Below are 13,244 nucleotides of genomic sequence, written 5' to 3' on the forward strand. Positions count from 1 at the left end.
GTTTGGCTCAAGTTACGTGGGACAACCTGTATAATCAGAGCTTCACCGATTGCTGTTGTCATGTGTGCTGATCCCTTCTGTTACCCAAATTCGAAATTTTGCTTTTGGATGTGCAGGATTAGTAGACAGTGTAGACGCGCTTTGTCCTAGACACACGTCAGGCCTTTAGTAGACGGTTTCACGAGCTTTGAGGATATCGGCCTGTGCTTTGTGGGTGAACAGTGATCTGGCACAACCGTGCTTTTGCTTATTTTTGTGTGGCATTGACGCTTCACTTTTACAGGAAATGAATGAGCTGGCTTAAATACAGCGGTTAAGGGGCCCGAAGAGCGAGAGCACGATGTAAACTGAGCTTTGTTAACATGTTCAATGTGCTCAGGCTGCGATTCCATTATGCAAGCTTTATGATTGTGCCGGCGACATGGCCTCTGAGACTGCATTATTTTGATGACCACGCTACTGAATTTGCTGGGTAGGGCGCTATCTGCAAGTAGCTAAAAGCTTGAGGTCACAGGATTGAATCCCGTCCACGGTGGCCGCATATCAATGGGGGCAAAATATGAAAACACCCATGTACTTAGATCTAGGTGCACGTTAACGAACCCCAGGTGGTCGAAATTTCCAGAGTCCTCCACTACGGCACGTAAAACCCCATTATTTAAGTAGCTAATAGCGGACAACAGCAGCCAGGAGAGCGACCTCCAATCACGGTGCTTTCAAACAAAACCTCGGACAGTCCCAGGCAGCGGGATCACATGACTGTGATGCGCCCTTCTGTCAATGCTAGCCAGACCAGAAGCCGCAGGTGGTTTGCGGACAGTCTGGGACTGCATAATCGAAGGGGCGCAGTGCTCTCACATACATTATGTCCACTGCGGGATGAAGGCCTTTCCTAGTAATCTGTAAATATATATGGCTTGCGCCAACTGACTCCATCCTATGCGTGCATATTTACAAATTTCTTCATGATGCCTAGTTCTCTACCATCCTCAACAGCGGCTTTTTAAAATTTATCATGCATATCATTTTTTGTCGTTCCGTTGCTTGTTGAGCAAACCTTCATTCTCAAGCTCCATTTTTATCATGCCAGGTTTCAGTCACTTTGGTTAGTTTTATCACAATGCAATGATGGTACTTTTAAGACTAATGGTAAGCTATAGACGGTGACTCAGTAATGTGTGACTTAAGTCTTCTAAACAATTTATAGTCTTTAAATTTTCTTCTACTGATCCAGGACTCCTGTGACTAACTGCCTTAAGTAACCTACTTCATTGCCTTCTTGCCCTAGAAAATATAACTGGTGCCTTCTTGCAGGCCTTTAAAGTGGCAACATGTGTACTGCAGACAGTAGGGCATGTTCAGATAAATTCAACTGGACATGCCTGGCGGTCACTTTTAATTTTGATTTAAAAGTTTATTTTGCTGCCCGAGCCTGGCAACAATGAAATGAACCTTAGTTTTCCAAGAAAAAAAAAGGTGTCTCTGCAAAAAACAACATAGAATGAACTGTTTAGTTAGAAGCATTTTTCCTGGATTTTACCGAATCTGCATTTTGGATAGATCCGAAGGAAATAGTGTTGTTGCTGCGGGTTTAAAAATATTTTGTACCCGACTGCAGGCCAATAGCAATAATTTCAACTAATTACCACAGAGTATCCCCACTACGGTATAAAGAAGAAAAATTTTGGAACGAAACATTGCACAAATTGACCAAAGTTTTTTTTCTTTGCATTTACTAACAGCACGGAATTTGGCCATCCTGTTGCCATTAGTCGCAGAAAGTTGAGCAAATAGCTCTGTCCTCATTGGCTCTCAAAATCTACGGGAAGTGCTCATGTTTAGGCATGTTAATGAATTACTCTACTTTAAAATTTTTTAGGAGAGGCTTGATTCATTTCAGAAATTTCCCAAATTAAACGCATTTGCATGAAGCAATGCAATCTAGAAAAATATGTTGCAGTATTTGTTTCGTTATGGGATTGCAAGTCAAGAAACGGACAGAATAAACAGTACTGCCTGCCAGAGCCATGTATGGGGTCCAGGCATAATTGCCGGCTTCCTTACAAAAAGCGCAAATTTTTTGGTGAACACAGTGCAATATTATAACTTTTTATGAAGATGGGAAGGGTATCTTGATGCATTCACGACCGTAACTTTCAATTTTCACTGCTTGAGTAAAAAGAATATTACACATTGATACTTCTTCCGTGACACAACAAACCATATCCGAAAGGGGCTGACAGCTGTTGTGACACAGTTGTGGTGCAAGCATGGTTTTTTTGTATTGTCGCTATTCTACCAGCCTGTCAGCTGGACAATATCTTTGGCTTGCTTGTTCTGCGTCGGAAGTAAACAACATGCATGGTTTGCGCTTGTTTCAAGAGTGCTTCATTGTTTTGGGAAACAGTAAAATCTGCAAGGTTGTTTAATGGAGCAGTGAAAGTTGAAAACTATGGTCTGCAGTATGTGGCCATGGCAGCTCTACCTAAATATGGGAGATGTAATCTCCGAATGTCATAATGTGCACGTGACATCTTTGGCTGTTCCAAGCAAACCATCAATTGACTTGGGTCCTTTCTATCTGAAGCTTTTTATGCTATAAGGCTACGAATGAATATATACCAACATGGCTGAGTCTGAACCATTTCTTTTGACAAGAGCACTTTAGTGACAGTTGTGAATACGAAATCATTGTTTATCTGAGTAACAGTAGTGATGATGATGGTAAATAATTGAACAGCCTTAATTGATTGGTGTTTCTTACTTTTCAGGCAAAGCCGAAGGCCTCTGGAAGCAGCCAGTCATTCCAAGTCTCAACCAATCCTTCCTCTAGTCAGCCAATTTCTAGTGTCTGTGCGGAAAGGACTTGCGCAAAACTGGACACGGGACACTAAAAAGGCAACAAGGACAGGCGTAAACTTCCAACCGGTGTTCATTACAAAAAGGTATGTATATGTACTCTTGCACACTTGATCATAATCTGTTACAATCGTGCAAGTCAACATGGTCATCACAAATAAACAAGCGCACCAAGGCCTAAGGCGGCTTCCCGCATACAGACCCCAGATATTCAGATTCTTTAACAGTCAGTGCTATAGGGATGGCTTGTTAACGCTGTTGCATTCTGCAATAGCCGCTGCCTCAATGATGAGTCTAGTGTTTTCTTTCACACTGCTTGCTATTATTTCTGTTTTTTCAAACAGTCGATGACATTTGCATTGGGAGCAATGGACTCCAAGGAAACCTCCTTTCCCGTTTTGTACTTTCCGATTATGTTCCTGTAGTCTCAAGTTTAGGGAACTTCCCACTTGTCCCACGTAACGCTGCCTGCAGGAAGGAGGTATGCTATACACTATTCCTCTTGAGCATTTGATCAAACCCTTTCGGTGCATAATGTTGCATGATTTTGATTGTCTGCTGACAGGGCTGGTTTTGGCGCATAACTTGGATAGCTTGCGGGGCACGGAAGAAATGACCAAGACTGCAGTCCTTTGGCCTATTTTCTTTAGTTACACCTATGTGATACTGTTCGCAGGAATCTAGCAGTCATCCCATACATTACGCTATCTTGCATAAACTAAAAAAAAATAGGCCAAAGGGCGGGAGTTTCGGTCGTTTTTCCCGCACCCATCAAGTTATCTCAGTTATGTGCCAAAACCATTCCTGTCAGCAGACAATCAATTTCATGCAACATTGCTCACAGAAAAGGTTTCATCGAAATGCTCAGGGGGAGTAGTGAATAGCACACCTCTTTTCTGTGGGCAGCGTTACGTGGGACAAACGGGAAGGTGCCTAAACATGAGACTACAGGAACATAATACAAAAGTACAAAAGGGAGAGAGGGTTTCCTTGGAATCCACAACTCCCAATGCAAATGTCATGCACTCTGAAAAAACAAATAATAGCAAGCAATGCACAAGAAAGCACTAGGCCCATCATTGAGGGGGCAGATATCGCATAAGGCAACTGCGTTAGCAAACTATCCCTAGCGGTGACATTAAAGAATTGCATACCTGGGGTCTGTATGTGGGAGGCCGCCTTAGGCCTTGGGGCGGCCTTAGTGCGCTCTTGTAACAGATTATGATCAAGTGCACAAGAGTATATATATACATGCCTTTTCGTAATAAACACCAATTGGATGTTCACACCTGTTCTTGTCACCTTTTTAGTGTCCTGCGTTCACTCTTGCGATGGTCACTTCAGCATGGAATACCAACTAGCCCCGTCTCATACACTGCTTTTTTCAGTAAAGCAGAATAAACACAGGTTTTTTCAGATTCAAGTGGCTTGTTGTTTCTCGAACACAAATCTGTATGTATGCTGTGTACATGTTGGGTGTAGAACCCAAGTGCAACATGACAACACTGCCACGAAGAATAAGCGGTGTAGAAAACAATTACACTAGGAGGAAACATGCAAACACAGCACGTTCTGTCTGGTGTATTTCCTGTGTGCTATTTCTGCCCCATTTCCAGCTATATCTTAAATGATGTTGCAAGTTATCCACGTTGTAATGTACGACTTGGGTGGTTCACTGACCAAAATAACTTATTCCAATGAACGAAACAATTTGGCTCAAGAACACGAGCATTCAAGTCCCCGTTTCATCATTACCAAAGTATGGTCATGTACTATAATCACAAGTACGGGGCTCAATTTACAGCATTTCCGTTTTACGGAACTCACCGTTTTTCTTATTTGCAAAATACGGTCGATTCTGTTATCACAACTACGGAGTTCACCGTTTTCCATTTAACGGAAATAATTTTACGGCCTGTCCGTTCTACGGAAACACCGTTTTCCATTTAACGGAAATAATTTTACGGCCTGTCCGTTTTACGGAAACACCGTTTTCCATTTAACTGAAATAATTTTTACGGCCTGTCCGTTTTACGGAAACACCGTTTTTCATTTGACGGAAAAGTGTCCGGCAACGTTTTACCTACAACTTTGACCGTAAACTGAAGAAATTTTTTTTACATTGCATGACGCGAACGCTCACACACACATACACGCGTATTTGCGTTTGCATGCACGCCCTCGCGCGCATGCAAACGCAAATACGAAGGCACGCACACGCCCAAACAGTCTCCCTCTCCCTCGCATGCGCGCACACACGCATTCTCTCTCTACCTCGCACAATGAAAATACGCACTCAGATTCAGCCGTGCGCGCACAAACACGACCACATTTGTTCGCATGCGTCCACGCTTAAACACGAACACACACGTTGGCAGACACACACATTCACCGGCGCTCATGCATGCCGCCGCGTTGGAAACGCAGGAGTTTGGATCTGCACAGGCAGAGGTCCTGGTAGTGACAGCAGCTGACTTACTGGATGAGCAGTCGCCAGATTTGATTGTAGCGCCTACGTCAGAAGGCCTACAATGGATGTTAGAGGCGAACAGTTCAGCCATGAAGTCCGAGCAAAACATGGACCCCACCCTGCGAGAAAAACCAAAGCAACCCAAACAAAGGTCTTGCACGGGTAAACTTTACCGAAGAGATTCGAGTAGAACTTCTGTGTGTCAGTCATTAACGGAGAGGCTATGGAACAACTAATCAGGGAGGTAGTCTCTTAAGAACAGCTGGAGCTTGGTCATGCGAGAGTCGCAGGAAATCGTGCTAGAATTTCAGGACTTATTCGTAGATAGGTCAGGAAGGACGTCGGTTCTTACAAAAGACATCGAGATCACTACTTCGGTGCCGGTACGTTCAAAGGCTTACCGAGTGTCAGCGCGCCAACGTGAGAGAACGGATGCAGAGGTGGCGAAAATCTTGACTCAAAGTGTAATCGAGCGTTGCGAGAGCGATTAACCCTCACCTTTCATCTTAGTTGAGGTACCAGGCAAGGATCCACGTCCTTGCGTAGATTATCGCAGGCTAAACACGATCACGAGATGTCAGATTTATCCTATTCCAAACATCTGAGAGAACATCGAGAAGGTTAGTAGCACCCGAATCATTTCTACACTGGATCTAGTTCGAGACTACCGCCAGGTTCTCCTCAGAGAACTAGCTAGCAGGCATGCCACCTTCATTTCTCCGTTGAGAACGTTCGCCTTAAGGTCTTGAGCTTCGGTTTGAAAAGTTCATGGTACTGTTTTTCAAGCCTTATGGACAAAGTGTTGCGAGGACAGAAAGAGTTAGCCTCGCTTTAGTTAGATCATTTCACAATGTATCCGACAACCTGGTGGGAGCATATGCAACATCTGAGGGCAGTGTTGGCCCGCTTGAGGGAAGCAGGCTTAACCGCCAAGGCAGCAAAATGGCAAATGGCGCAAGCGGAAGTTATCTATCTTGGTCACGTTCTCAGACAGGGCCGTCGCCGTTCCTCTGAGTCGAAGCCCTAGATCGGAAAACAGCCTCAAACGTTTCATGAAACTTGTTTTTTTTTTCCTGAGCTAGAGATGGGAAGGGTATTATTTTGGTTTACGCATTTGGTTTGAGTCATGTCTTGTGAAGCGTATAATAAACTTGTGCGTGCATTTAGTGTGGCTGTAACTTCTCTAAAACTGTCATTTTCGAGTGCAAAATAAGCCTGGTGGAGCTCAGCAAGAATTTGTCTCACGCTTGTTGACTGAGAGACTGAGTCATGGCGAAGTTCTGCTGACGCGTGCTATGAACGGGAAAGTGTTGCAGGCCCTTCTGAGGCATCTAGACTCGGACCGAGACGTTGAGCAAAGGGGGAAAATGCCCACAGTGTTTCGTGCTGAAGAGAGCTCTGCGACAACCGACGACGACTACCAGCACCCACATGCGTCATCCCCCTATCCAGCGGATGTCGTCCCTTGCCCCTCGGTATCTTCTTCGGTGGCGGGGCAGTTTGTTGCGGTTCACTTTGTGCGGCAATGAATGGAATAGATCCGCAGCCTGAGACACGACCTTTCTAACCGTCACGCTTGTCCGTCGTGTGTACGACGGGATTATGCGCGGAGTGTGCAAATCCTACTCTCCTCTGTCCTACGTTCAACCTCTCCACGCTAAGGAGAGGTTTCCCTCCACGTTCTTTTGTGCGGGTTGACGCACGGTGTCCTGGCAATGCCCTCTGACAGGGAGCACGAGGAAACGAGGTTGACCGGATGGTAGAGGGTTTAAGGTCAGCGAGCCGCCACGTGGAGAGACATATCTGCTCTTGCGTGCACATGCACACACGCCTAACATTTTGGTATTTACCTTAGAGCGTACCGCTCACTTCTAACAATGTATTGAACTTCTGTTATTTGTTTTTACATCACCTCATATTCCCTGCTGAACCCTCTCCGATGGTAAACCTGCTTCGAGCTCCAAGCAGACGCTGTCGAAGTTCACAAAATCTCGTCGCCGTAAGAACTTCCAAATACATAAAATGACTAGAACCAAATCTCACAGCTTGTATTCTAGGCTTCTGCGACGAAACCGAAACCAAAACGTTCATCACACATTTGATTACATCATCTCTTCGAAAAGTTTTGTCATTGTTTCAGTTCCGATAATTGGTCATGCCTTGCATAGCAGGCAGAGAATAGTGAGAACACTTTAAGAGTGTGCTATAGCGAAATATTTGGTTAGCTTCCTGCATTCAAAAATGTCGAGTAGTTATTCTTTAGAATAGGAATAGCTAGTGTGTAATATTGGATTCATATTCGAAACTGCGCATATTAACCCACTCCTCAATACAGTTATCTTTAAACTCAACACTACCGTTTACTGGAGGTGCTAACCTAATTTTAAATTATTTTTCATTCTTCCTTTCTGTAGAAAATGGAGAATCATTATACATTACACTAGTTATCATAAATTAATTTTTGTTCGTTTACGATAACAGCCGGTTTGTAGCCCATCTCCCACAGCGGGTTTGTGCCACTGTACAAAGCGCTTCATCATCATCGCCATTTGACGCTGAAGAAAAGGGATCCGACACAACTCAATGGCTGGCTACCATGCAAGGTTCGTCTACCGGACCCATTTTCCCCTTTTGCTGATACGTACACCAGCCTTTCTAACGCTTAGGAGTCCTGCTTTTAGCTGCGTAAGTTGGCATAACTTCCGCGTGTTGCTGTAACAGGTACTGAGGTGTAGGGAGGCGCTAACCTCTGGTGATGTAAGCTCCTGGTTTCCTAAAACTCGAAGGCAAAGGGCTGGTTTTCGTTGATCCCAGGGCAATGGATGCCTCAATTTAGGTCAGCTACTCGCAACAACTATGATCAATTCACGCCCCTGATCACATATACACGGCGAATCGGTAGAGAGGGAAAGTCGGTCTGTTTTCAGCTCTAGGATGAGGGCCTGCGTGGTAACAGTTGCCATTAGCTGGACGCTTCCTTGAATCCTACTTATAGATTGACAACACGTTGAACAAGGGTCCCGTAACAACAATATAGTGATTTTTCCCAAGTGAGACAGGAAAAGCTGTATATATTTAAAAAATAAACATTGATAATAGCGGGAACATATACTTTTTCTGTGCAGTAATAAACGAAACATTTTGAGAACAAGAGAAGAAAGAACTTCTCGTTTAAGGTACCAGTGATGGACTGTATAGGCATCATCACCATCATCATCAGCCTAGTTATGCTCACTGCAGGGCAAAAGCCTCTCCCATACTTCTCCAGCAATCCCGGTCATGTACTAATTGTGGCGATGTCGTCCCTGCAAACTTGTAAATCTCATCCGCCCACCTAACTTTCTGCCGCCCCCTGCTACGCTTCCCTTCCCTTGGAATCCAGTCCGTAACCCTTAATGACCATCGGTTATCTTCCCTTCTCATTACATGTCCTGCCCATGCCCATTTCTTTTTCTTGATTTCAACTCAGATATCATTTACTCGCGTTTGTTCCCTCACCCAATCTGCTCTTTTCTGATCCCTTAACGTTACACCCACCATTATTATTTCCATATCTCGTTGCGTCGTCCTCAATTTAAGTAGAACCCATTTCGTAAGCCTCCAGGGTTAGTAAAACTGAAAAAGATTAATTTTTGGGGGCAGGCTTATGGTATCTTCGACTGGTCGCATGTATGCCCCGAAGCAGAGTAGGGTAGATCGGTCGTTTCCCGAGCTCAGAGGTAGAGGACAAGCGCGCAAGCCGAACGTGCGACTCGCTCTCGGAGGAGGAAATTGCTGATGCGAAACCACGTGACTACTGCCAACGTCCGATCTTTCGCCTATCCAAAGCTCCCGGCGCTGCCGGGAAAACCGGCGGACGTGCCGGCGTGACGAACGCTCGTCGAGACGCCAGCATGCAGTGGCCTAGGTTGCCAAGGTTACGGTGGGCTGTCGCCAACAGCAGCGACGCGGCGCTGCGATGACGTTTCAATCTCGATGCCTGCTCCGACGACAGGGCTCGGAGCGCCTCAGAGCGCTCCAAGATAGAGGAGAGCAATCGAGAAGAACCAGCCAAACGCAGGGCGCGCACCCTCTTTCAACCAGCCGAAGACAACGCCGCTGGCGAGAGCGCTCCAGAGTGCTCAGAAACGACCAGCCGAAGATAGCATTAGTGCGCTTGGGAGCTCCCAAAGGGTGGTGCGCCAAAGACTTAGGTGCATGCGGTGAGCGCTATGAACTTATCTCGACCACAGAATCAGTTCCAGCAGCGTACACAAACTGTTTGTTGTTCATAATAGGCTTATCAAAACGAATTTTGAAAAAAGCAGTACTTTGCCGACCATACGAAAAACGTTTCTTCCTTGCGAAGCGCACACACGCAGAATAATTTTCACGGACTGAAAATGACGAGTTTTTTAGCTTTGAAGCGGCACACAGAATATCCCCTTTGTCTTTGAATTTCGTGAAACTGACAATTCTTGGGCGGTTCTTTCGTGGCTGGAAGTGGTCAAGTCTGTGGGCACGTTGAATATCATGACTGTTAATGGTGATACCGAGGTCCTTGGAGCAGAATGATATGATACACGATTTAGACTGACCACGTTTCATCTTGCTTATCGGTGATGCCAAAAAACAGTAAGTTTGAGCGGTGGAGACGATTCTCGGCGTCGTCGCATTTGTTCGTAAGTAGTTTCTGAGGAAAGTTTAGCCATACCAAGATCGGCTACAGAGCTTGCACAACTTAGCTGATTTGTTTCCGTGATTTTTTCTAGGGCGTCAACTTGCGAGGAGAGGCTAGAAATTGAATCGTCCACCTTCGACTGAGCAGCATGAATCATTGCTAGTTGACTTAACACAGCATTGTGAGAGCATTGAACAGCGGTATATAGCCATAGCGATGGATTCAAGAGACGTCTGAGAATTACCATTCCGCTCCGATGGATGGATGGATACAACTTTCCTTTACGTCCGGTAAGGTTTAACGCGACCCGGGTTCAGGTCTCCCACGGGGGAACGTCAAGGCCCTGCCTCGACGCCTCCCCATGGGCTTGCTGGACTGCCCACGTCTGGATTAGCCCACGTCTAGACCCACGTCTGGATGATCCTCGAGCTAGCGGGTTTGGATCTGCCCGCTTTGGCCAGAATGGACAGGGCTTCCTTGGAAAGTTGACCTTTGGCGTAATTCGTTAATGCCGTTTGCGCATTCCTGTTCTGTGAGGGCCACCGCAATCGCTACGTCCTCCGCTATTTCCCAGTGTTTGGTGTATACACTGCATGTGGTTCCGATTTTGGACTCTGCGTCTATGACTACGGCGGTGTATTTTTTCCTTTCGGATATTTGGCTGCGTCCACAAAGCGCGCGTTTCTCTCCCTGCCGAATGAACGGAGCAGAGCCTCGGCTCTCGCCTTTCTTCTATCTCGGTTGTAATCGGGGTGCACGTTTCTCGGGATGTCTGCCGTCGTAATGGTGTCTCTTATTTTGTTAGGGATTTGCATTTTCTGGCCGTGCTGGTTGTGGTACGTTATGCCTAGCATGTTCATAATGTACCTTCCCGTCGTGGTGGTCGGCAGGCGTTCGAGCTGCGAGATGCGTTGTGCCTAGACTATTTCTTCCAGGGTGTTGTATATGCCCAGCTGAGCCAGGAGCTCGGTGCTCATCGATTCCGGGAGGTCCAGGGCTATCTTGTACGTTTTCCTTATGAGCGTGTTGATCACGTTCTTTTCCGCGACGTACCCGTTGTGGTAGGCGGCAACGTAGGTGGTGTGGCTGTCAACGAATGAGTGGATTAGTCGAATCACGTTTTCTTCCTTCAAGCCCGCGTGTCTATTGGTTATTCTCTATGAGTTTCATGGCACTGGTGACTTTGCCTTCGATCTTGCTCACGGTTTCGCCGTTAGCTCCGTTGGTCTCAATGATCATTCCGAGGATTTTGCTCTTGTTTACTTTGGGGATCGCGTTTCCGTCTTGGGTGTACAGGCCGATTTCCCCGTACTCCCAGGGTCCTGTGTCTTTGGTGGCATGCCTCTGTGCGTGGCACCAAATTCTACGACGTCAATTGTCCAACGTCGAATTAAATTCCCATCGGGTCCTCGGTTTAATGTGACGTCTCCAGCCAACACTAACAGAAGGCATACGACGTAGGCGTTGATACATTGGTGGCAAGATATGAACAATGTTTTTCAAAAGCAATCAATGGGGTCAGTGGGGCACGACACCGCAAGCAGAAATGCATTATCAGAGCGAATGCAATTAGTATTCGGCAAGTAACCAACCTGCATGAAAAAGGGCATTCTCGTGACCAACGTAGTTGCGATGGCGTGCCCCGAGTGATTGCAGCATGGTGACGGTATTTGTAGTCCATACGAAGCGGCTGCGCAGAGCGTAGCACTTCGTTGCCAGATGTGGTAAAGGTCCGGAGTCGGAGGCAGGGGGTACGGCTCGGCGTCGCTTGCGTTGACTGGGCGGTCGGTTTGTCGCCAAACGTGCCAGTGGTAGTGCAGGTCGCAGCAGCGGCCTTTACAGCACAACGGCGTTGACGTGGCGATCCGTAATAGTGCGGCCTGCGTGAAAAAGGGCATTCTCGTGACCAGCATAGTTGCGGTGGCGTGCCCCCTACGAGACAGCAGAAGACTACTAGACTGTGCCGACAACGCCAGAATTATGCGGCCGTTCACGAAGGTGACAACACCGCCATGGACCGCGGCCACTTACACAAGGCCGCAGATTTGCAGCCGACCACTGGAACGCTACAAGAAGGAAATGTAGCGACAGACGCTGAGCGCACTGCATTGTTGGAAAAAGAAAAGTGTTTGGAGGTGGCGGTACCACAGGCAGCAAAAGGCACCATAGAGATGCAATGGTTTCCTGTCACTGTCTGTGGCAGAAACAATTGCGTCCATATTGATCACTGCATTGTATGGTGTGATGCGGGTGGTGTGGTGGTGTTGGCCGTTGCGAGCATGCACAATACCCACTTTAAGATTGTGACTAGTAGCATCTCCAACCAATCAGCTTTGCGAGTAGCCATTCCATGCTTACATGTACTCTCGAATACGGGAGAGACAGTATATTTGTTTTACTTTGAGCGTGTGAGTGCAGCAATACTAACCAATTTATTTTCAAAGATCATCCGCAACTGCAATATAAGTTTCAAGAGGTCCTTGATTAGGCTCTCATTAAGCAATGAAGACTATAGATTTTCATGCACAGACAAAATAAGCGTGGAACAGCGACAACTGATTAGTTATATAGGATGAAAAAAAAACAGAGTACTTCAGTACTTTTCCTCTGACCATGAAACTTCCCTGAAAATTTCATATAGGAACCGAAAGTGGTAGCAGAGGTGATCACATAAGTAGAAGGTGAACAATCTGGTGCGCCAGATGGCCGGGCTGCGGGATCATGCAAACATTTCACGAGGTTCCTCTCCCGCATTTATTTCACCACGTTTTCAGAGTGAACATGAAAAGGCAACTGTGGCAAAATATACGATGCGTTTGTGTTTATATTATGCACGGCACCATTTTGTAATTGACCTAGCCCCCTCTTCCTTGTAGCCTTCCTTGCACACACTATTTCGTTCGGTTATCTCTATTGCAATTTGTCTGAATTATGCATGCATGAAATAAAAATAAAGAATAAAATTGGAGTAATCCTTCACACCCGCCTAAATTTACATTGGTTAGCATTTACTTCTATGAGCCACAGGCTACACCAATTAGGTAAAGCATTAAGGCGACAGAAGGCTAGTGATATCTTCGCCTTTTTAATTTCTATTTAGATAACGCAATAAACAGTGAACAGATGACCACTGAAGAATTTCATTTCACCTTATCGCACTATGATGTCACGCTTCGAAAATTCAAGCCTACATTTCTTGAGTCGGGGGTAAACTAAACAAAATAGACGGATCAGGGATGGTGCGCGCTTTGAGTA

At 46.0% G+C, this 13,244-nt stretch overlaps 1 protein-coding gene across 4 annotated transcripts in view; it reads left to right on the top strand.

The window, feature by feature from the left end:
• The first annotated feature begins 7,872 nt into the window (after positions 1 to 7,872).
• Positions 7,873 to 13,244, top strand: part of LOC139054626 (acetylcholinesterase-1-like) — a 1,099,423-nt gene continuing 1,094,051 nt past the window's right edge. For 3 of the 4 annotated variants that reach the window (XM_070531932.1, XM_070531935.1, XM_070531939.1), the window contains exon 1: positions 7,873 to 7,932. In XM_070531932.1, the coding sequence (XP_070388033.1) occupies positions 7,913 to 7,932 (20 nt within the window). In that variant the 5' untranslated portion in view covers positions 7,873 to 7,912. Of the gene's footprint in view, positions 8,015 to 13,244 lie in introns of all 4 variants that reach the window. The other variant, XM_070531941.1, reaches the window with a different exon arrangement.

The sequence above is a fragment of the Dermacentor albipictus genome, chromosome 1 (assembly GCF_038994185.2).
Source record: "Dermacentor albipictus isolate Rhodes 1998 colony chromosome 1, USDA_Dalb.pri_finalv2, whole genome shotgun sequence".
NCBI classification, from domain to species: domain Eukaryota; kingdom Metazoa; phylum Arthropoda; class Arachnida; order Ixodida; family Ixodidae; genus Dermacentor; species Dermacentor albipictus.